Source organism: Apaloderma vittatum, unplaced genomic scaffold, assembly GCF_000703405.1.
Source record: "Apaloderma vittatum isolate BGI_N311 unplaced genomic scaffold, ASM70340v1 scaffold13988, whole genome shotgun sequence".
In the NCBI taxonomy this organism is placed as follows: domain Eukaryota; kingdom Metazoa; phylum Chordata; class Aves; order Trogoniformes; family Trogonidae; genus Apaloderma; species Apaloderma vittatum.
Window position 1 is genome coordinate 1,507 of NW_009732522.1, and position 25,641 is coordinate 27,147.

At 38.4% G+C, this 25,641-nt stretch overlaps 1 protein-coding gene across 1 annotated transcript; it reads left to right on the plus strand.

Annotated features, from left to right (window-relative positions):
- Window positions 1-6,455: 6,455 nt before the first annotated feature.
- On the plus strand, window positions 6,456-13,461 carry SLC7A13 (solute carrier family 7 (anionic amino acid transporter), member 13). Its single transcript, XM_009875561.1, has 4 exons — window positions 6,456-7,179; window positions 10,361-10,492; window positions 12,156-12,520; window positions 13,216-13,461. The coding sequence occupies exons 1-4, from the start codon at window positions 6,456-6,458 to the stop codon at window positions 13,459-13,461; spliced, it is 1,467 nt and encodes a 488-aa protein (XP_009873863.1).
- Window positions 13,462-25,641: the final 12,180 nt, after the last annotated feature.

Here is a 25,641-nt window from a genome sequence, read left to right on the forward strand (position 1 = left end):
TTACTGATGTGCTGGAGGAATGTCCTGGACTGTGGCTTGCTGGCTGTGGCAAATATCTGAGTAGTTAAAATCCCCCATGAGAACCAGGGCCTGTGATTGCAAAGCTGCTATCAGCTACCTGTAGAAAGCCTCATCAACTTCTTCATCCTGATCAGGTGGCCTGTAGTAGATACCCACCACAGTATGACTCACCTATGCTAGCCTGGCGAGTTCTAATGTGCTGACATCCTGGCAGCATTTCCAGCGTTGGTTATTGGTGCTTACCCATAGGTCTGGTTGCTCAAGAATCAGTGTACCAAAACCTGAGGCTACCAGCCTGGTATTTGTGCATGGTGCGACCCTTGCTGGAGGCTGAAGAGCAGGAAAATCCCAGGACAATGTTGGCTTGCTGGTAGGAGGGGTTCTGCTGGGGTATCTTGCCTGGCCTGGCCCACCTACTTGACTGGGTAGGACCTCCATGTAACTATAGCCAGTCCCAAAGCCCTGGCTGTTACAGCACAACTAGGATTTTGAAGAGAAATGTAGCTAAAGGTAAATTTTCAGTAAGGCTGGACTAGATGTCGCAGTAGACTTCTTTTTGGACTGGGCACTGTACATGCTTTTAAAGACCAGTACTGTTGTAGTACCCCTTTACCTTATTGACCTTTCTTCATGAATGGCCTAATTTTTCAGGGCACTAAAACATCACTGTATAAGTTTACAGTGTAACACTGAGCATTTAATGCAGAAAATGCAAGCCTGTAGAGAGGTAGATTAATCTAAATATTTAAAAGTACAAGGGGGGTCATTTCCAGTGGGCAGTTCATACAGCCATTGCTGAGCTTGGATGTCTTAACCCATCTCTTGCTGTTTATTACAGGGGAAGCCTAACAAAGTCTAGACACTTAGTTTTAAAATGTTTTCATCTACCCAAATGAGTGCTATTGTTGGACATGCTCACCAGTCACTGGTTATTAATATCCTACTGCACAAATCTGTTATATTTTGCTTTCCAAATTACAGCCCAACAAAAAGTATATACAGCAGCTCACATAGGTGCACTTGCATTGATGTTTTATCAAAGAGAAATACTTAAGAGAAGTGAACTCTGTTGCAGAGGCACCCACAAAACCAGACAGGGCAACTACAGAAAAACCAGAATTTATTCTAACCTGAAAACTACCATGCTCTCTGACAGACAAAGTCTGTTAGAGATTCGGATGCAAATTGCAAATTATCACTACACAATTGGATTTAGGAATTCATGACTATTCCTCTAGAAATATGACCAAAATTGTGCACACACTCACTCGCTAAAAGGGGGAAAACCTCTCCCTTAAGGGTACCCAGCAAATCACTCACCCACGGCAGGGTGAGCACTCTCTCAAGGATATCCAGAAGTCTTGTTCACCCGTAGGGGGTGATGAGCACTCTCAATCCTGGGAAGTTTCCATGGACTTCCCGATCCAAGGAGAAGGGGGTCCCCGACTGCAGACCCACTGCTCTGAGGAGGACAGACTCAAACTGTCTCTCTGGCCCAGCCCTGTTTATACCTGCGTCTAGTCTGTCTGGAGGATGCAACTGCCGCAAACTGTAGCATGTCACAAAACAGACTTTCCCCATATTTGTTGGTTTGCCATTAGCTGTTATGTTGAGTCTCTTGATCAAAAGTAAAAGTAGAATAATGTAGAAAGATGTATCTGCCAGGGAAACAAAGAGATCCCTAAAACTTTTGCTGAAAAGCAGATGTCTAATAAGTTTGGCAGAATACCAGGAAAATAAGAGTATTGCCAAGGAAATAGATTGTCACATGCCTCGGCGTGCAGAATCATTTTCTAAATAAAAGTTTGTGAATACATCATGGGGTCCTGTGTGGCAAATGGTTAACTGACTTCTATCTAATGGGACTTACGGAAATCCATGAATAGCACTTGAGCTCCTTTCAGAACACAAGACAAAGAAAACTACTTTGAAATGTCATATTCCCAGTAAAAGGTGAGCTAAAGATGATGAGAAAAAAAAGGCGGATTCTAAATAAAATTTATCAGTCATATTAAATACAGTATGTCCCTTAACATATGCCAAGGGAGATTAACTGTGACTATTTTTCTCCTAGGAAGGTCTGTTCAGGTTTTTCTTTTGTTCCTCTCCTGCTTTGTCCTTGGTGAACATGAGCAACAGTAAGCTTCTTCAGAGACAACACAGTATTGAAACTTTGCCAGAAGAATAAGGTTCTAACTTTTGCCACATTGTCTCCTGTTAAAAAATTTGAGATCATGCAGAGATAAGTCAATATCATGCTTGAAACACTGTGTAATTAACTGAAAAGGAATTAGATAAATGTTTTAAAATCTGACATTATTTAGACAGATGGGCTCCTTTCTAGCCTGTCTTATCAGTGAGTGGATCATGAGAGAAACTTAATGAGTACCCACAGAAAATTTTCGACAAAACTGAAATCAAGACTCCTTATCCACATACACTGAAACTCAGTTAATTACAATCAGGACATAATACATACCCATTTTAGGCAACAAAAATATTCTTCCATTACTTCTCTGTATTGGTTTCTCTCTTAAATCTAGAGAAGCTACAGTGACTGAAGGTATCAGTCACAATAAACTTTAGGTAGCTGATAATGAAAAGCTTAACATGGAAGGCTAAAAGAATTTTGAAAGAAGATTGAGAGGGAAGATCCTAAATGCTAGGAGAACTAGAAATGATCAGCTGAAGTTTCAACTTTCAACCATAGCTGTTATATAGTACTCACTTGACCTCATTTTACTGTCAAAGAGAACTCAGTAGCTGGTACTCAAAAGAAATGTCATTCCCTGTTGACTACAAAAATTGCAGTACTTTGGAATTTTATTTTGGTGGTGATATAACCTTTCAGTCTACTCCACGTATCAAGGGCATCTTGGGCTTGCCTTACAAACATGTCTAGGTTACTGTAATCATTTTTCTTTGCCCTATATTCAGCAACTGAGTCTCTGGATAATGTCACCAAAGTGAACGTGATCAGGTACTGAGTGGATAGCTGTGTGTGAGCCAAGGTATACTGACATATGAGACCTTAAGATAATCATATATACTGTGGCAATTTATCCTTTTAGCCAGAGGGAGAAGTTGGACGTTTTAAGAAAACCCAGGAAGTGAACATATATGACATGCTTCAGAAGGCTCTGCCCTTACATATTGAAAAAGCAAGCAGTTAGGCTGAAAACTACCAGCTGTGCTTTACTGAATTCTGCCCCAGTAATGCTCATGTTAGTGTACTCCTCTCAGAATGTCAGTTTTTGTTAGATTTGTAGGAATGTTGTCATTATCTCTACTCTTAGCTCATCTTACTCTGACAACAATGCACCAAAATGAAAAGCATACTTTGCATAAATCCCCAAAGCACTTCACCGTAAGTCTAGAAACATTTATCTGAGGGAGGCAGAAAGCACACATAAGACAGTAATAATCACAGTGGGATTTTCTGAAATCAGGCAGCTTTATCAGAAGCTTTATCAGAAGTAAAAAATCTTGATTAATCTGCTGCCTGGGAGGTTTTGGAAATGCCTTCATTATATTAGGAATTAATATACTTTAGGATGAGCTGCAAAACAAAATCAATTGCATTTGTAGTTTTTGCTGCTGTTTAGTGTAATATTGATTTGTTTAAAAATAGTAATCAAAATTCATCTGTACACAGCCTTGTTCTGCACTTTGGCCACAAAAACCCACAGCAGTGCTACAGGCTTGGGGAGAAGTGGCTGGAGAGCTGCCCGGCAGAGAGGGACCTGGGGGTTGATGGACAGCCGGCTGAACATGAGCCAGCAGTGTGCCCAGATGGCCAAGAAGGCCAGTGGCATCCTGGCCTGGATCAGGAATAATGTGGCGAGTAGGACCAGGAAAGTGATTTTACCCTTGTACTCAGCACTGGTGAGGCCGTACCTTGGATACTTTGTTCAGTTTTGGGCGCCTCACTACAAGAAAGACATTGAAGTGCTGGAGAAGGTACAGAGATGGGCAACGAAGCTGGTGAAGGGACCCAAGAACAAGTCTTACAAAAAGCTGCTGAGGAAACAGATTGTTTAGGCTGGAGGAAAGGAGGCTGAGGGGAGACCTTACTGCTCCCTACAACTACCTGAAAGGAGGTTGTAGTGAGGTGGGGATCGCTCTGTTCAACCAAGTAACAAAATGATAGGACAAGAGGAAATGGCCTCAAGTTACACTAAGGCAAGTTCAGGCTGGATATTAGGAAGCATTTCTTTACTGAAAGGGTTATCAGGCATTGGAAGAGGTTGTCCAGGGCAGTGAGGGAGTCCCCTTCCCTGCAGGTGTTTAAGAGTTGTGTATATGCAGTGCTTAGGGATATGGTTTGATCGAGGACTTGTAGGTGTTAAATTAATGATTGGACTTGATCATCTTAAAGGCTTTTTCCAATCTAGGCAATTGTGTGATTCTGTAATTCTATGACTGAACACTTAGAGAGCTGGAAGATTGCTGGGTATCAAAAAACATATGGTCATTCATAGAGAAGGAGACTCAGAAAAGCCATTGAAATAAAACAGGAAATAACATATTTTAACCATTTAAAGCTTTTGTCACAATTTCTAATTGATGAATACTGGTGAGTAAATGTTTGAATTGTTATTACTTATTTGTAATATGTAGTAAATGTATTGATAAGTTCAAGTGTATACTTGAACTTAAATGCATATTGCAATTGATAAAATGAATAAATGCAATTTAAAATGTATGCAAATTTTTATAAATGGAGATGTGTTTCATTTTCAACTAAATTTTTTGTAGTCCATAGGACCTGATGTTTTTTGAAAGTAAAAGTATATAGTAAGTGCTGCAGTGATTCACAGAAGGTGGAAGAATTGCCTTAAGGATACAGGTTGTTCTGGAGGTGTGGATTCTGTCGCTGACCATGCTGCATATTTTCTGTGTTGGGATGGAAACCCACTTTAACCAAGTCATTGAAAAAATTAAAAAAAAGGTCTGTGCACGTGCCTGTTTCAGCTAAAGGTCTTTTACGTGGTGGCATATTATACAAACCTAATCTTTCAGTCTAATTTGTTTTTTGCTTGAGTGAAAATCCTACTGTTCAGGATTGATCTGAACCTCTATGTCTTTCCTGGTGGGCCCTGTAAAAGCTGTGAGTTTTATTTGCTGCGTTTCTGAGCTTCGACTTATGGGACAAAACTGATTCCATGACTTGACTGGCAAAAAGAACTTGATTCTATGATTCTATGAACTTTGCAGCTGCTAGCATGGGCACTTGACAACCCTTAAGATATATGCTGAGCTTCTATTTCAGTTAGTTTCCTGCTTTCTGCCCGTTTTTCTCTATATCTCTTAAAAAGAAAAAATACTTTTTTCTTGGGGCAAAAGTCTGTGGCAATGACATATCCATAACTGATTGAAGAGAAGCTCCTTTTCTGTGTTTTCTACATCAAATATGCTACAGATTGTTGAATACATAGGAAAATCAGGGGCCGTACCTTAAAAGGCGTACACCAAACTGGTGGGAACTTTTGGCCTTCCTCTTTCTCTTCCACAGCCTCCATACAGACAGTGGAAGTGAAGATCCCTGTTCTGTTCCCATGTGTTGCCTGATCTAGTTGAGCGACGTCCCTGCCCATGACAGGGGGGTTGGATTAGATGTTCTCTAAGGTCCCTTCCAGCCTAGGCCGTTCTATGATTCTATGATTCTATGATTCTATGATACAGCCTTTTCCCGTCACAGCAGTGCCCAAAGATTAATACCTGCTCAGGAAAGTGCTCAAGTACTACTATAATGATGAGTACTCAAGAAAAACTAGGAGTAAACTGGTAATTTTCTTTCTAGAGCAGCATTTAATGGGTGAAGTGTAAACAAGCTCCAGTATACTCAGTGACTGGTGAGGATTTGGCAAAATACACTGGTGCTCACTGGTTATCACTGTCCATTTTATGTATTGATGGTGGAAAAATAGTACCAGGCTATTCAACTAGTGCCTGTGTCACTGTCACTAACATATGGAGGGTTGATTTTTTTAGTTTGTGCTGCCATATCCTTCCCCTTTCCCTAACTCTGATGCAGGTCTCATTTAGTCACCTCTCGCAGTTGTCTCTGAAGACATAGCTAAGAAAAAATTGAAATCCATTGAAGAAAATCACCTGAGAAATAAGCATTTACTATGTATTTTTTGTTTTCTTTAAAAAAAACCTCCAGACCTTAATAATTTCAGAAGTACATATTAAACCAACATGTACATGATTTGCTAGTGTTTCTTGAAGTGTTTAGTTAATCATCTTCACACAGAAGACATCCAAACCCAAAGTATGCTCTCTTTTCTAAATGATTAAGCCAGGCTTCCCATAACATTTCACTGGCAATTAGGGCTATGACAGTCTGCTAACAACAAAGTGAAAAGGAAATACATGTAACCCAGTCTCTGAAGTCATATAATCTGCTGTGAAAAAAACAGAAAAAAAAAATGGGAAAAGGAAAAAGCAATGATGCCAAAGATACAAAAAGAAAAGACAAGGCCAAGATGCACCTCAGAAGAAATATAGGTTATTTTAATGGGGTAAGTTTTATTATAGGAACAATTGTTGGGGCAGGGATCTTTGTGTCTCCCACAGGGGTGTTAAAGCACTCCTTACTCAATGTTGGCGTTGCATTAACGATCTGGACTGCATCCGGGCTGGTTTCTCTGATGGGTTCTCTCTGCTACGCGGAGCTGGGAACTGCTCTGCCCTTCTCCGGAGGAGAATACAGCCATATTAAAAGAGGCCTTGGATCTCTACCTGCCTTTGTGTTCATCTGGACATCAACGTTCACCAAGCCAGCATCAAATGCTGCTCGAGCCTTGCTGTTTGCTGAATATGCCACCCAGCCCTTCTATGGCAGTTGCCCTGCACCAGAAGCTCTGAAGAAGTGCTTGGCCTTGGCTGTTCTCTGGTCCCTGGGGATTTTGAATGGCCGCAGCGTCAAAATGGCTGCCTGGGTGCAGACAGTTTTCACTCTGCTGAAGATGCTGGCCTTGTCTATAATTGCTGTCGGTGGCATAGTTCTGCTTGTTGGTGGGAGAAAGGAGAATCTGGCCAGGTTTGAAGATGCATTCAGCTCGGAGATCCCCAACGCATCACAGATTGCTGAAGCCTTCTTCCAAGGACTGTACGCATACGGTGGCTGGTGGTCCCTCAATTATATGGCAGGTATCTCACTCCCTTTCTTTAGATTTTGTTCTGCAGTCACCATTTTTGCATCCCTCAGATCATCTTGGTAAAACTTGTCTTTCCTTCAAGACCATAGAGTGTCTCATATTTTGTGCACGTTTGTTGGGGCTGGCAGAAGAGGTGTTATTCCTTTCTAGGGAACTTTCTTGCTTCTTGTGCAGTGTGCAGCATCAGACTGACATTTCCAGAGGAGTACAAGAGAAAAAAAAAAAAAGATCATTTAAAATCTTATGCCTACACAGATTTTTTTTTGGACCTTAACAAGTTGCATTTTGTCTTTCTCAATGACAGTGTCAATACATTTTTAGAAAAAAGGTTTGAGATATCCATGCCAAACTATGTGTACAGTAAGGACCAAAACAATAAATCAACAATAAAGTTGATTAATTTGTATTTAAATATCTGTACCTTATCTGAGATTATATAGCTGCTTTGTACATACACAAATTAATTCTGAATTGTGTTAAAATCTAGTAATTTTATGATATATATGTATGATGGTCAGTAGTCATCTCCTTGGGAAAATAATTTTGCACAGAAGATAAAGAATAATCTCAGGAAAGTGATAGAAATCTTTTCATATAAATTTTACTCAATTTTAAACACTGTTTTTAAATAGATCTGTTTACTTTTCCTATTCTATATTTGATGACACATCGAATAATAAATAGTGGCAGTAATGGTAGTAATAAATAGAGCAGTTTTTCATGAAAGCTGCAGAGGTAATGTTCATAATATTAGTTGTGCATGTCACAAGTGAAATGAGTAGTGTTTTATGGTATCATCAGATTTATAGAATTAAGTTGTAAGCAAGTGGATGTCGCTCATATATTTAACCTATTTGTTCATTGACTTCTATAACGTGTAAATCATTAAATAAACTGTATGTGTGAAATGCATAACACAAAGTTCAATGGTGAGATCAGTGTGAAAATTGGGTTAATGTTTAAAAAAAATGACTATTCATCCAACTGTTGTAGTCTTAACAATAAGCTGCAATAAAAAAGGTGATATAAATCAGCAAGATATAATTTTGAAATCTCAGGATTTCGTTAAAAGAAACCGTTTAGCTTTGTTAGCCTGAGAAAATACAAAATTATTAGTAAAATATCCGATCAGTTTTCAGTAATAAAAATGCCATACACTAGGCAGCACAGATGTTTAGACAGATGAAACCTATGCAATAGTCCCCTTCTGAACTGAATTTCCTATTCTTCAACAATAACTTCGTTCCTGTGAGCTTCAGCTAAATCATCAGGTGCCAGCTGGATGGCAGGATTGTAACAAGCAACAAAAAGGATAGAAAGATAAATTTAAATTGGCAATTTTCGTGATTGTCCTCTTCTGAGTTCAAAATTGCCAAGTGTATTGTATTTGAAATAAATCCCAAATTCTCTGAGAGTCAGTATCTGAATTCTGCTATTGTGCTTATTTTGTCCCTCTGGCTCTGTACATAACAGCTGGTGTATCAGAAGGGGAGTAGCTAGTAGGTCGAGAGAGGTCCTCCTACTCTGTCCTGGTGAGGCCACATCTGGAATAGTGTGTCCAGTTCTGGGCCCCTCAGCTCAAGAGAGACAGGGAACTGCTTCAGAGAGTCCAGTGCAGAGCCACAGAGATGACAGAGTGGAGCATCTCCCTTATGAGGAAAGGCTGAAGGAGCTGGGTCTTTTTAGTTTGGAGAAGAGGAGGCTGAGGGGTGAGCTCATTAATGTTTATAAATATGTCAAGGGGGAGTGTCAGGAAGACGGAGCCAGGCTCTTCTCAGTGATGTCCAATGACAGGACAGGGAGCAATGGATACAAGCTGGAGCATAGGAGGTTCCACAAGAGTATCAGGAAAAGCTTTTTCAGTGTAAGGGTTACAGAGCACTGGCACAAGCTGCCCAGGGAGGTTGTGGAGTCTCCCTCTCTGGAGACGTTCAAAACCCGCCTGGACACGTTCCCGTGTGACCTACTGTAGGTGATCCTGCTCTGGCAGGGGGGTTGAACTAGATGATCTTTTGAGGTCCCTTCCAATCCCTAGCATTCTGTGATTCTGTGAGGGGGCCGGTTAGCTCACTCGATTGGAGCGTGGTGCTGATAACACCAAGGTCGCGGGTTCAATCCCTATTCGGTCCCCATGTGTTGCCTGATCTAGTTGAGAGGCGTCCCTGCCCATGACAGGGAGGTTGGATGAAATGATCTCTAAGGTCCCTTCCAGCCTAGGCCATTCTATGATTCTATGATTCTGTGATGCTGAGGGGAGACCTTGTCATGCTCTACAACTACCAGAAAGGAAGTTGTGGCAAGGTGATGATCAGTCCCTTCTCCCAAGTAATAAGCAACAAGACAAAACCAAATGGCCTAGAGTTGCACCAGGGGAGGCTTAGATTGGATATCAGGAGAAATTTCTTCATGGAAATGGTTGTTAAGTATCGGAACAGACTGCCCAGAAAGTAGTGGAGTCAGCATCTCTGGAGGTATTTAAAACACATATCGTGCTTAGTGGTGAACCTGACATTGCTAGATTAATTATTGAATTCAGTGATCTTAAAGGTCTTTTCCAACATAAATGATTCTATAAGTCTAAGGTAAGATGCCAGGCTTAGTGCTAAACAGTTTGCCTCCACCAGATTTGCCCTGGAAAATATCATCAACAGCAGAATTCATCTTGGAGTGGCCTCCTTCTAAAATCACCACATTCTGTCAATACCTATAGTCTTTCCTGTTACTATTTCTGTATTTCCTGATATAAAGGCATAGAGAAATGTTTTGTGCAGGAATATGAAAATACACTCAGAAAGTTTCAGATCAGGACTCATGAGGTGATGTGTGACTTTAGAGCCTCACATTTATGCTAGTGATTTAAAAGTATGGCTACTTGAAAATTTCTTACCAAATCAGTTTTGTAATGTAAGTCCCTTTGTCATTTCATCAATCTATCAGATCTCCTTCCAAGACAGTTAAAAACCCAACTAAATAAGAGAAAAAAATTGTTCAGATTTCTTTGATAAGAAACTATCAGAGAATCCTTGTAAAACCTCACAAAGAATGTACCTTAGTGGCCATAATTAAGGACTTTAGTATCAGTCTTGTAAAGCCCTGTGCCGATTCCCTACTGAAACACACTTGCAGAAGCTACGCTGCTTGCTTTATTAGTCTTTTTAAATTGTATCTTTCAGAAGAGATGAAAAACCCTAGCAGAAATATTCCCTTAACTGTGATGACTGCTATTCCTGCAGTAATTGTTTTTTATTTACTGGTGAACATCTCATATCTGACTGTCCTCACACCTAAGGAAATTGTCTCTTCAGGTATGGATTTATTTTTTTTTTTATTAAAAAGATGTGATCCGTTAGCATACCCATCTGATGTCAGTTTACTGGGTTCCTTGTGCTCATCTAATCTGACAGTCAGGAAGTTTGGGTTTCATTCTAAGATTTAACAGAGAATTGTTTCATTTTTCTGTATGACGCAAGTTGAACTGAATACAGACAGACATTATTAGCTGTTGAAAATGCTGGCTTACATTTGTGCTGTCTAAAAAGAAGTCAGAAATGTATTAAACTGTTAAAAATAGGTGAAGATCAGGTCTCTGTTGAATATAGAGAAAGCCTTTGTTTTCCTTTAGTTTTAATCCTCTCTCCTCCTTCCATCCCTACCTCCTGGTGTCCTAGGCTAAAGCCATTACTGTCTTAGAAGATGAACAAATCTACCGTGACAAGTAATCTAGAAAAGTCTGTGGACACAAAAATGTAGTTGTTTCATCTGTGTGTGCTATTCATGCTAAATATCATGATTTCTTAGAAGAACTTGTACAAAAGTCCAGTGTATGTAAAGCCTTTCTCAGATCCTGTACCAACGAGCTGTCCATGAAGAGATCCAAGAAGAGCTGTGTTTCTCCTCGATTGTCCGAAGAGCATCTTTTAAATACCACTCTAACGAGACTGGGCTTCCAGACCTTGCCTCCAGGAGTGACAAGAATCATTCCTCATTTGGATGGATCAATTATTTTTTTTCCCATGAGAACAGCTCAATAAGAGAAATGAGAGCTGTGTAGCTGTCACTCAGCAACCTCATGTTATTGCTCTGCCGTTGTCAGGCTCTCTGCTGGGAGAGATGCACGCATTTGCGAATCTATCCTGCAGTGAAAGAGGCAGCAAATACCAGAGTGTGTTCGAATAGCAGCTGCCCAGCTGGCATGACCAGCTCCAAACATACAAGGGCAGTTGTGTTTGTCTATATCAGCTGAGGAGAGAGCCTTAAAATTATAGTTCATGTTTCAAATATTCCTGTTCTTTCACTACCTTTTTTTTATGGGGTGTTGTTTTCCTCATCTCTAGCAACCTTCCTATACAGCGCAGTTCCCTGCAAGACCTGTGTCCTCATGGCGGTTGGTTATTGACCCACTAAATATTAGTCTTTTGCTACAATATAGACTACAGCTGATTTCCAAGCAGTATTGAATATCTCTTGTTCGGGAATCATTGTTCACATTTCCCAGTTCCACCCAAAGCAAAACCTCATTAATAACATGCTCAATGCCCATCTCTTTACATACATGCACTCCGGTGGGCAATTTTGTCATAACATTACGTCATGTCACCACTGCAGGGGACTTATGTGTTCGTTTTGTTTCCCTGCATGGCCTTGCCCAAGTGTGTATGTTTGTGATCCATGGCCATAAGATGCTGAGCAGTCCATTACCGTGGTATTGGCCCGGGCAGGTTTACCTGGCTTGCTCTGGCAGGCAAGAGTCCTTCTTGCTGTCATCCCCCCCGGAAATATTTAGCTCCTGAATTAAATACCCTTAGGATTAGATTAGTCATGTTTGGCTTCTGCAACAAAGAAAAAACCAGATATTGCTGGTAATTAATAAATAAATACTTTTTTGTATTTTAAGTTTCATTTGTATTTAGTCTGTCCGTAATTCAGAACATGGTACCTACACTACGCTAATGCTTTGCTTTCTTACAGTTGCTGTGGCAGTCACTTGGGCTGATCGAGTGATTCCCTCTATTGCCTGGATCATTCCTCTCTCTGTTGCCATCTCAATATTTGGTGCCCTCAACAGCAGCGTGTTCACACTAGGTCGATTAAGCTATGCTGGAAGTCAGTCAGGACATTTACCTGTTTTAATATCCATGCTCAATATCCACTCCTGCACTCCAGCACCAGCCATGATTTTTTCAACCACCATTGCATCTGTTTTTATCATTCCTTCTGACCTTATTATGTTAACAAATTACTTTGGATTTTCTGCTTGGCTTATGATTGGACTGACTTGTGCAAGCTTGATTGTACTTCGATACCGGGAACCTCATCTACATCGACCATACAAAGTAAATGGAGATAAGTCACAAAATATTTTTACAGGTTTTTTGTTTGAGTCATGGGTAGCATGTGAAAGTTGAGGAACAAGTGTTGCGTCAAAAGGGAAAATCACTTCAAAAATACAAATAATGACAATGTTTAGAGCTTCATTCAGAAACTTTGCCTCACTGTAGAGATAAAGACAACTTGCACTTGAAAACAAGAGAAGGATATGTGCAGAACTGGAGGATGTGCAAACAACATGAAACCATACTAGTGTGGAGCAGTAACCAGAACAGTGTGGGACCCAGGCTGGCCATTCATGGTTAATTAAACCTTCATCTTTCTTGACGCAACCACAGGCATTAAGGATAGGTTTAATTTTCTCTAGTCTGCCTGTCAGAAAGCTGGGTTAGAAGTGCATGCTTGTCGTGAAGACTTCTTTGTGGCACTCGACTCTGAGTTTCTTAGGAGCCTGTAATATCATATGTGGACAAATGCTTTTTCAGGCACCGCCTATCTTTCCCCCTAGATGACAGAAGGAGCCTGCACAAGCATCTTAGAAAAGATGCCTATTTTGTAGGTGATTTGAGTCTCCTCCTGGATGAGATTTCAGCAGCATGGGAAATGGGACTCTAAAGTGGCAAAGAACGCATTATGAATGAGGTATAAAATCACAGCTGGTCAGTTTTTTCCTAAACCATTGTTTTTCTTTCTCTTGCAGGTGTTTCTACCAGTTCCATTTGTGATGGTGGCAATGTCTTTCTTCTTAGTTTTAGCTCCCATAATCTGGTCTCCAAACCTGCAATATGTTTACGCTTTTCTGTTTATGCTGGGAAGTCTTATTGTTTATCTACCTTTTGTACATTTTAAATTGCGCTTTGCATTTCTTGATAAAATTACTTGCCACTTACAGCTCCTGTTGGAAGTCTGTCCTGCTGATGGATCTGCTGAGGGCAAGTGTGGATAATGGCAAATATTTAATACGAGTACAACTAACAGCCAACAGAGATGGATCTGCTGAGGGCAAGTGTGGATAATGGCAAATATTTAATACCAGTACAACTAACAGCCAACAGAGAATTTTGTTTAACTGAGATTGTTGAAGATACAAGTTAGACATTAGGTGTGATCTATAGGAATGCATGCATATGCACGAATGTATGTAAATGTTTATACATATATAGATGAATATACATATAGTGCATACATATATACATGTGTATATACATATGCAGATATGTATAGACATTAGCGATATCTTACCATGAGTTAACATGTATATATTTGTGTGTGTCTGTCTTAATACATACATATATGTAGACACCTACGTATATGTATACTTACATAATGGGTGCTCTTAAACTGGTAAAATCTGTAAAATACTCTGTCTTGCTCCTGAAGATACGGTTAAAATTGCATATATTCTTGCAATAATAGAAATTAGACAAAATTACAGCACAAATAATTATGAATATTATCATATCATAAATGAGTAAATAATTATGTAACGGCATCATTATATATATTACGCTTTCGTTCTCCAGAATAAATTGTGTGGATTATTTTTAGTTCACAGTAGCTTGTTTATTAGAACTTCTACTATTACAGGCTTTATACTTGTATTCATCTGCTACCTTTTTTGTCTCAACTTCTTTTTAATAAAAACCTTTGAAGAACATCATAAAATTGACTGACAACATTTTTTAACCCCAAGAAAACTGTACATGATGCATCTTGGCTCTTTTAGAACAACACATACAAATTCAGGGTGAAATCTTATAAAGCATTGACAATTGGACTGGATATCTTAGAGGTCTTTTCCAACCTTAATGATTCTATGATTCAATAATCAAATAAGGCAATAAGCATTATTTATCCTCTTTATCACAGCAATAAAACTAAAGATATGTGGATTACTTTACTAAAATGTTTACATTTTAGCATTAATATTGCCTTATTCTTGGTTTCTTTTCAGTGTTATTGAGAAATAAGATCTTTTTTTTAGGCACTTCCATTTTTATTTTGCTTATGAAAGCAAGATAAGTAATTCCTTTTTTATTTTGATAATTGGGCCATATTAAGTTCGCTGAGTATTTAAACTTAAGACCAAAGAACCAGTACACAAGAAATGTCACATAATTAGGTGATTAATCTATGGGTATATGCTGTTATTTTTATAATTATAATAAAATTACATATGTAGAGTGTTTTTTCAAATCTATTAAAGCTCAGCAATACAACCAGTAGATGGCTCCAGACTAACATCTGTCGTAGACCATGATGTTCTGGGTTGCTGAGTATTGACCTGGTGAGAGAAATAGTTCTGCAGAGTGTGGTATTGTAACACAGTTGAAGGAAAGATTCTTGCTGGAAGATTCAATTATCTGATATATCAAAAATGTAGTGGTCAGAATGATAGATACTTTGTACATCACTACGCAAAATGTAGGGTGCCCATCAACAATGCTGGGAACCAACTGAAGGTTTAAGAGAATTCGGATTTTCATGGGAACAAGCCCCCAAATTAAAACAAGTTTGTGAAGACTGTGGCTTTTCTCACAGCTGGTGATATACACAGAGTGAAAATTTGAAGTGAAAATTATACCTTTTAAAAAAAATGCTCTAGGAAGAAAAGTCCGTGCAAGTGAGGGGTGAAGTGAGTACAGCTGAGCTGAAGACTGGATCCTGCTACTGCTGAAAGCAAGGCAAGAATCAATGTTTAATTTCACTGAATAGCGCTATCGGAAAAAACATTTCCCCTGCTATTTAAATTTTAAAAAATCACAAGACTTGACAAAATTTTATTGGAGTAATATTTTAAGAACTGAGTTCTAGTGAGTATTAAAAGGAAGGAAGGATTGTGTTGTGACTAAAGCACCAACTGGGGATTTGCAAATGCAAGTGTGGTGGCTGGCAGTGCCACAGATTTTCAACTGTTCTTGATCAAGCCACTTATTTCAATCTATGTATTAATATGTAAATAAAAATGGAAGTCATAAGAAAAAAAGAGTGTAGGCCAGCTGGTTAGAAAAAGGAGACGTCAGGGGGATATTGCTCAATTGGATATGTAATTTCTATGTAACTTCTTGTCAGTAGATCTACTTGAGCTCATTTATATACTTTATTTCCATAAGGATTTGGGTATGTGGTGAATACATATGTCAGGATATGATTGCAGCATGTGTTTGTTAATGATACAAACTTTGAATTTAGACGTTTAGCAGTTTCAACAAGTTAGGGAACTCTAAAGTTCCAATGAAATGTAATATGAAGTAAATTGCATTTATGTGTCTTTTTGTAACATGAAGTAGATAGTTATTATTTTAACTAAAAAACCTAGGAAATGGCACATAAATAGGCACACAATTTCAGTAGTTATTGCCAAAAGATCAACAGAGACAAGAGCAGTAAGAACAGATCAGAATTAAAACTGCTTGTGCAAACTTAACCTGCCCTCTCTGTGAAGGCACCTTACAATGGCCTTTGATTATCAGATCATAAACTTTTCTTTCAACATGCCCTTGCCTCGTTTATTGAATAGAATGGATGGTGCCTAGATAATCCAATATTACTTTCTCCCCATTTCAATGTGTGACCTTGAACTCTATTTATAACTCCTACTCAGATGCTGTTCTCGATAGACATTATTAATTTCTTACAAATTTTTCTGTGGTATTCCTCCTGACAGCATCTGAGCACTTCACAAACATCCAATAATTTATCTCTACTCTCATGAGCTGTATCAGCAGCAGCATCTTTGCTGATGTTTAGGTTACACAATAAATGCATTTTGTGATGTTCCCTACAATTCAGATCAAGCACCTTGATGGAGAACTGTTGATAGAGATTCAGGTCCAGCTATGGATGTTTCTTTATCTTAGGAGGCAGGGCAAAGAGATGGGGAATTGATGACCGTATGCTTTATATGGCAATTTAGCCACTGTATACAGATTTCAGTTCTTCCACACCCGTTTGTCTGGAATTAAAGGAAGTATGGCCAAAATTGTTCACTAACTTCGGATGCCTAAGCTGAGGTACCTTGGACCTGATTTTTAATAGTAATTAATAGGTTCAGAGTGCTTGTGGTCTCCTGGAATTAAGTTCCAAGAATAGTGAAAAAGGAAGGAAGGACAAATTATCACATTATTACTTTGGTTTAGATGAATACCAGGTGTCCTGTAACTCAGCTTTGGACTAACTGTGGGTAGCTACAACTCCTTTAAGGCATAGTCTATGAAATGTAATATTACAACTATGAGAGTTTGAGATTCCACCAAATCAAGCTGTGAGGATTTAAGATGGAGCACAGAAAGTCAGGAAAACAGAATTAATGAGAATTTAAAAAATGTTGGTTTAAATGATTGCAGTATGGCCTTAGAATTCTATAGAGAAAGACAAGTTTTAATTTTTCTGGGTGACATTCAGATTCCTTAATCCAGCAACCCTTCTGCAAGTGTCACCTCATTCACTACATCAAATTCAATGTCTACAGCAAGTGAGGGATTGGCTACCTCGCATTTGGTGTCTTCTTCAACAGAAACTGTTGACTTATCCCCAGATCTGAGTGAGGCAGGGATCTTGTGAAGAGGAGCGCTCTCATTAAATGACCAGCTATTTGGAAAGGGACTCACACAGCTAATCTGAATTAACATTATAAAAGCAATCTCAGATATGGTATAGCCTATCTTCCAAATGAGTCACTTGATGTTCTCTTAATGCAGCTTTTCTTTTGCCTGAGTGTTTTAGAATGCTAAAGCACAATGAAGCAAATACAGTATTCAGTTTATATAGATTTCTTATTGTTGCTGGATCATTCTGCATTTCCAAGCACTAAGCATGAAGGAACAGAATTCAAATTTATAACTTCTATTAGCTACTCTGGCCAAGAGCAATTCAATATTTTAAGATTATAGCTTGTTTTCAGTGACATTAGTTGGTCTCAGCTGCTTTCCTACTTCAACATATTTCAGAACATGCTATACAGAGGTATGACTGTTTTAGTACTAGACTATATCAGACACTTATTTAATTTTTTAATTTATTTGTTTAGATTTGACTTCATAATTCTTTTAAGCTGGTACACACTTCCATATTTCAGAAGTTCAACCTTACAACAAATAAATTAGAATGTGGATATTTGTTTTTCGGTACTGTACTGGTACAGTTTGACATATTTTTCTAGGTTCCTAACACAATATTTGTATGTATATCTGATTTTTTTTAATTACAATTATCTCCATAAAAAGTCAATGAAAAAAACCAAATGGTAATCAGTCTTATTTTAAAAATGAGTTTAGTTATATATCATCCTAACTCCAGATGTGCTGACTTTACAAAAAAAAATCATTCTGGTGCAAAATCTGACAGTTGTACAGAAGAAATGAAAAAAATCAGCAATGAATTGAATAAGCAGTTCTACATTTTTGTTTGTCCTTTGATGTGGTGAGTTTTGGTTGGGACTGGTTTACTCAGGGGAGGATGTGTGAGGACCTGCCCAAAGCTGTCAGGCAAGGAGGGGCTCAGACCTTCTGACTTCTGATCTTCGGTTTGATATGTGCGCTGTGGGCATTCCTAAATTTCCTCGTATCTCAGTTTCCACATCTGCTAAACCAGAAACCATTGTGTATTAACAATTTACAGGTCAAAGAGTATTCCCTTGTCACCTTCTCTTTGGGATTGCCATCAGAAATTATTCTTGTCATTGCCTTCTATGACTTATTCCAAGTGTTGGGGAACCCTGAGCATTTCCAGTTCTTACTGCCTTGATTTGGAGAGGAAAGAGTTCTCTGTGCCTCAAGAACTTTGAAGCTATTTCTGTTCTGCTTTGGAACAGGAATGAAACATTTTTGAATTAGCAGGTTTGGATAAGCTGTATCCGACAGATTTAAAGGCACCATGGAGGAGCTTGACCATTAATGTCGATTTTCAGTAACTCTAACAACACAGGGGAAGTTTCGGGAGAGCAAAAGAAAGTTAAAATGCCAATATTTAAAAAAGAATAAAAGAGGTGACCCAAGTAATTATAGGCTTGTCAGTGTGACATAAATCCTTGAAAAACATAATGGGACAGTTAATACGAAACTGAATTAATAAAGAATTGAAGACAGTAGCATAATTAATGACAGTTCATTTGTGTTTATGGAAAATAATCCTATCAAACTAGCTTCACATTATATTTTCTGTAATTTTGGTTAATTAAAGGATAATAATATTGATGTATAACACTCAAACTTCTTTACTTGAAACAAGATGAGAAAAGTCTTATGAAATATCTGAGAGATGACAAGGTCAACTTGACACACATCAAATACTTTAGAAACTGGCAAATGAGATCTCAGTTTAACCTGTGAAAAGGAGTCTCCAAAGCAGCCTACAGAGATCAGGCCTTGATTCTCTCCTCTTTCATTTGCATCAGTGGTCTGTAAAAATGGAGCTATGACTGAAAAAGTTTATACATGACTAAAATGGAAAATGGAAAAAAAAATCAAAAATTAAGATGACAGAGCACAGAGCCAAAAAAAAAATAAATCAGGATTCTGTGATCACCTGCACAGAAGCAAACAATGTGCTCTGCAAAAGTTACAGTCATATGTAACAGCCAAAACCACCGACCCCTTTCTGGGGGCAGCACACTACTAAATCAGTTCTGCTGCTGGTGACTGTGAGAAGTTGTCCACAGTCATTGTGAAAGGTCAACAGAACTGAACTTCAGTGATATCCTGCTTCTTTGTATTGCACTGGCAACAAGGCTTAGACCTCCTCAGAAGAACTGGTTCCAGTTCTCGGTCTACAATGGGACCGGTGGCTGTGATTTCTCCCTGAATCTTTTCCAACAGCAGGCAGATAATGACACAAAACCAACCCTGAGTGATAGCTGGAACATGAATATTTTAGCCAAGTGGAAATTGTTTAACTTGATGTGGAGCAAAATATTACTAGTCAGCTTTTTAATTTAGCAGATAAAGATACAGCAAGATCCTAGACCTGAAAGTTGAAGCAATTCAGACTAAATTTGAAGCACAATATGTGTATTACTTTGCTAGGCTCAGTATGTTCATTCAGACCTCATTACACATAAAAATATATTCAGGAATAACTTTTATTTCTCCCATTTCTTCTTAATCCCTTTTTGTAACAAGTAAGTTGCAACCTTTGACATACTTTCCAGCACAAATTTCTTTCAAAGCCATTCCTATCCATGTTTCAAAGTTTCTCTTATGCAGTACATTTTGACAGCTCTATTTTTTTTTTCCCCAAATTGTCTGATCTTTTCACTCTGTAGTCTTGAGCTCATTCTAAGCCAAAAAGGTTATGGCATCATTTTGAATTTGCTTTCAAAAGCTGCTGAGGATAAACACAACATGTGCCAAAATGTGTCAGCTGAGTTGGATTGTATGTGTTTCAGTCTTTGTAAAAGACACCTTTCTGATCTGCAGTTTATCCTCGTTGCAGACAGTGCTTGGACTAGTTTTCCAGAACTGCTGCAGCAAGCGCACGTGAAATACTCAAAAATTCAACCAAATGTGAAAATAGGCAGGACACTGAACTGTGGTCTTCAGCTTTGTCTCCAGCATAAGAATTTTTAAAATTTGCTGTTAGAGATACCATCTCCTTTGTGTGTCCATAGACATGCAAATTTAGTGCCTGTTATCGTACACTTGCTGGTTAAGTTTTTGATTCCATCAATACTCAAGCCTGGGTAAATGTTCTAATGTATAAAAAATGTGTTGCTAAAAATATTTCCCTTTTGAATTTATCTCCTTTGACTTTTTGGTTTGGTGTTAGTTCTTTGTTTGCTGTTATTGAATTTCCACTCACCACATTGATTTTATTAGACTGACTAAGTCATTACAGAACTTTCCCTGTTCATAGGGAGAAATCTTCACTAAAATTAGTTGTGAGGTTTTTTTCCTCCATTTTTTTTTATGAGATTGATTACATCATTCTTTTTTCATTTTCTCTGAAGTGAGCTGGATAAGCATCCTCTAAGGACACTAAAACTGGGCTTAGTATCTGAGAAGCAGTTGCAGAAATCATGTAGACTTCTGGTAGGATGAAACAGAGGAAAGTTTACTTGGATTGCATAAATTATACTCCAAGTTTGGCCATAGTATCTCTCTAAGGAGTTATTCTTAGCTAGGTATTTGCCAAGGCTTCTAACATCTGCCACAAAGCAGTGATTCCCAGGAAAGGCTTCTATGTCCTGGAAACATGACCTGTATTTCTTGTTTTGGATGGGTGAAACAATTCATATTTCAGTGTCTGTGTCCAGATTATTCAGCATGCCTTGTAGCAGCAGCTTGCTATTTCATTACCTGTAATTTTCCTAAGCTTTGCCAGACCTAAAGTACGTCAAGTATAGCTTTGTGTTTTTTCTCCAGGTTAGATGAAATATTTTAAGGAGCCTAATGCCAAAAGTGATACACGAGGGACTCAACGAGGAATACAACTGTTGGAGGATGCCTTCTTGTTCACAATTGCATTTTGTGATTTACTGTCTTTTAATCCATTTGGCATATGGTGTGGTAGTTTTGTGTAATTCCTTTTTTTGGAATTTAAATGTAAAGTAAGATCAAGCCAAATACCTTAAAAAATTATAACCTTATTGTCTTGTCATTATTGCATTTCACTTGGAGGATCCCATACATAGTTAATAATCACCTTCTCAGTGCAATAGAAGAGTACATTGCATTTATGGTACCTGATCATTCTTGCAATAATTCGACTTTATATATTTCAGACAAAAACTCTACTTCATCTTAATTCTCTTGGTTTCATCCAGATATTTTGATGTGGGCTTTTTTTTAACCTATTTGCTATAATGAAGATCATGCCTATGTTTTAGCTGGAGGCAACACTAAATTTTCTCTGGAGTTGAAACCCACTGACACATTCTCTGCTTAGTGCTAGCTTCAACCTTACTAGCTTTAGCCTTACAGCCTTTTAGAAAACTGCACTACTGGAAGAATCAATATGCAAGGCATCATCACTATGAGCATAATTAATCTTTGGGTTTTATATATAATCAATATCAACATTAACTCTTAAAGAGAAGGCTTTTCCTTAAGGAAATATCAGCTTTCTTATTGATCTTTTAGTCTCACAAATCCTCATTTCCTAAAACTCTTGGTGTCACGTCATTCTTACTCAACTATTCTAAACTAGACATGTAATTTGAGGCCTAAATTAAGGACTCATTTTTGATTTTGCTCTTTGTTTTCAGAACTTACATGCATAACAATACTGGCCAGATAATTCAAAGTTATAAAAAAATTATTTCTAAGCTCAAGTGTGTGGCAGAACCATTATTTCATAACCTTAACTGGGACCTAATTGATGTACATCACAATGTTTCTTCTGATAATCTTGATCAAGTAATACAGACCTGGAAGAAGGTTTTTGGAAAGGTATGTTGGCACCTCAGCATCATGTGGAGATGTCTGAAAAACGTTTTAGATCACCTGTCACCAGGATTTCTGCATGGTCAATGGTGCAATTTAGCCACCTTTCACTGAAAGCCACACGGACAAGCACCTTCAGGTAGGAGGTGTCAGCAGCAACCCTTAAAGACAAGACTATGTCTCAGATCTCACATCACAGTTCCCTTTGTGTCTGTTTTAATGGAAGCATCTCCCTTCATCCATGGTTAACGTAACAGTCTTTATTTAAATGCTGAAAATCTTTCATCAAAGAAATCCATCAGTAGCAAGGTGAGGATGGAAAAGAAAGTCACTCTTCATTCTAAGCAGAAGTCTGTGCTTTCCAAGTGCTCTAGATGGTAGTCTAGAAAAACATGTCTATATCCTTAAAGCCAATGAATTTACTTAATATAGGTGTAAGGGATAGATTTACTCCTCCGTATAAGGGACAGATTTACTACTCCGTATAAGGGACAGATTTACTACTCCAGCCTCCCCATACCTTTCCAACCACTTCAGTGGAAAGCTGGGTGGATACCAGTACTTGCATCTTCCTTGTTTGGGATTATGTCCAAGGGCCAGGCAGCCTTCATCTGTACGGACATGGTGGTGAATTCAGTGGAAGCTAACAGTACAAAACAGAGATTAATGATCTGGCAGAGGAACAGGCAGAAATAAAACTGCAGGTAACTGCAGAGTGCTGCTGTTTGTGAGCAGCTCATCTGAAGTCCATAAAAATTGAGAAACTGGGAGACAGGAAAGCAGCATTTTTCTTTGTCTGCTGAGCTTCAATACAGCTTAAGAAATCTTCCTCAAATAAAAAGTATCAATTTGAGTTTGCAAATCCAACTTTAAATTAAAGTAGGACTATATCCGAGGCTTGCTGGAGAGAAATCCCAGTGAAACCAATGGATATGCTCCCATTAACACAGCAGGGTTTTATTTCTTTATTGGATTGAATCATATATAGGATGGGTCTTGTTTAAACTTTCATTCCATATAAATGTTAATGCATTTAAGAACATCCTGCCTACATTTTAACTCGTTGAAGATCCTTTGAGGGTGTTTTTCTTAAGTTTTTAAAGCATCTCATTAAATTTATTAAAATGCATCTCTTAGAACATTTTCACATATTGAAAAGGAGCATTTTTCCCTTCCTACCGTAGGAATCCAAATGACATTGTTTAAAATTAATCTATTGCAGTAGTCTTTTATGACACTGGAATTTGGCTCTTGAAATTTTCCCTTAGTGCATATTTTTTGAGACTTTCATCTTTTTTCCTCTTACTATATTGCATATAATATCTCCACAGTCCCTCTGTGCACTGGAGTCCCACAGTAACTGCTGCAGCATTTACTACTCCACCACTGTTCTTGCACATCCTGATGCAATCAGTAGCTGCTGTAATCTACTCTTCTGGACAAACAATGAGAGTTTTCAAACATTCTGCATATGTTCCCAAAGCAAGGGGGCTGCGTGACAATGTAGGGTTCTGAGAAGGACAAACTGAAAGCCTGTGACACAAACACACTGATCGATGCAACTAGGAAGCAGGACTGAGCCCTTTATCATTCCCACAGCCTCTCTTTTTCAGCAGCGTGAGTTGGAATCGGGACAGCAGCTTTAACTGAGCTTTCCTTTGTCCTGGAATTTGGTGTTGTTCAGTCCCTTAAGTGACTGTTGCAGGTACATCGCACCGCTTCATTGCTGGAAGCCAGCTGGAAAGCTGCTGCTGAGGGAGTTGCCACTTCTCTTGATGTACAGAGAGCCTCTGGTGAGAAAGCCAACTTCACTCGTTTTGCATTATCCGCTCCCTGCCTCTGCCTGTTTTGGAGGACCAAATGGAGCAGAAAGCTCCAGTGTGGCTCTGATGGCCCTGAACATGCTCCTGCTTCAGTCCCAAGGCCATGGCCCTGCGATTGCCTGATGCTGGAGTTCTCTGTGGAGCCTTGGCCTCCAGCCTTCCCCTTCTTTTCTGTTCCAGAAACACTTGTAGCTCGTTAGCCAAGGCTTGTCTAGACTTTGTCCCCTTCTCCATCATCAATGTCGTCCTGGGAGATGTGATGCTGCTCTGTGAAAAGGGGCAAGCCTTGATTTGTGTTGCTGGTAACTGATGCCTCCTATGAGAATGTATTTTTTAAGGGGTGGAGGAGGTGGAGAAAGGACCCTTTCGAGGACTTTGGGTATGAAGTTTAGTCTGAAAACCACCACATCACCATTCAGAGTAATAACAGGAATATTTTCACAAATAATTCCATCATCAACATCAGTAACTTTCCCTTTGATTTCTAAGGGCCCACCGATGTGGAATTCTGCTTTACCTCCATTCTTGCTGTTAATTCTCCATATTTCTGTCTCATCGACTTAACAAGAAATTAAGTCACTCTTTTCATTTTCAGTGTGTGTAGAGACAGAGAGGTGTTTCTGCCTCCTTAATTAAGTAATTGGCTGCCAAAGGTATGGTAGTATGGGCTTCCACATCATCTTACTGCTGTGTGAGATAACACAGTAAAGCTTAAACTAGTGAAAATTATGTTGAGGACCATTTCAGCCCCTATTACCTGAGAAACGGTAGAATTTATAGTTTAGATGCATCATTTTGCAATGGCTTTCCTCCATTTTGCAGAAGTATGAAAGCATAACATGTCAGTAAGTTTTTAGTCTTGCCACTTATTACATACTTGGTCAAGCGTTTGCTTTTATCTGAAGGAAATCTGTGAGTCTAAGGTCACAGAAGAATAATATCGTATGTTTTCATTTAAATATTATGTTTTCTTGTTCCTGTCTGCACCTTTTTTGCAGTTCCTATGTATATCTGGCAAGTGAAGTATCTGGTGAACAGCTAATTTTAAGCAAACATTGCAGTATTTAATAAATTCATTTAATAAATGAATTTTGATTTTTCTACTACTTTTGTTCTCACCATGAACCTAATTTTAAAGGTTATCATAATTAAGTCAGGTAACGAGATATACTATGCTCAATCAAAGCATTAATATGATAAATCTTTTGCTCCTCCTGAAGAGCGAGTTAAAGAGAAATATTTGCAAAAACTTTGGAAATCAGTGTAGAAAGGGAAACCAAGGAAGGGGCAGAAAATATTCAGACAGTAAGAAAGAAAATCTCACTTACTGTTATTGACAATGAATTACATTCCTAGGAGTGAAGCTTTATTTAATGCAAACAGGCACATGGCCTATATTATGGTTATTTTTCTTGAAAAATATTTATCTGTCCTGATCAGTACAATAATCTCTGTTTTCATTAACACAATATGAACAACTTTATACTTAGAAAACATTTTTGATTGCAAACTGCACATATTAAATAGTCTTACAAACTTAATGTTTCAACTTAATCTTTAAACATACACTGCATTTTTATTTTCGGTAGAGTTTCCTTTCTTCATACCAATGTTTAGAAAAGTTGTTTTTCACTAATATAAACCAAACCAATGATTTTTGCATTCACACTTCAATTTATGCTAGAAGTGCTTTTCTAATCACTTCTTCACTGCGATGGAAATTAGAATAAAAGCAGCAGAGAGTAGACAGAAAAGTAAATTTTACATTGTGAATAAGACAAAATACAAATGACTGATTACTGGAAATAAATCTGATAGATTGCTGTCTCTTTTCTTTAGTACTGGGAGAAAACAGCTATTTTTAAATCGTGAGTCCATGATTAAATGCAATATAAACTCTTGGGAAATTGCTGATGGAAAGCT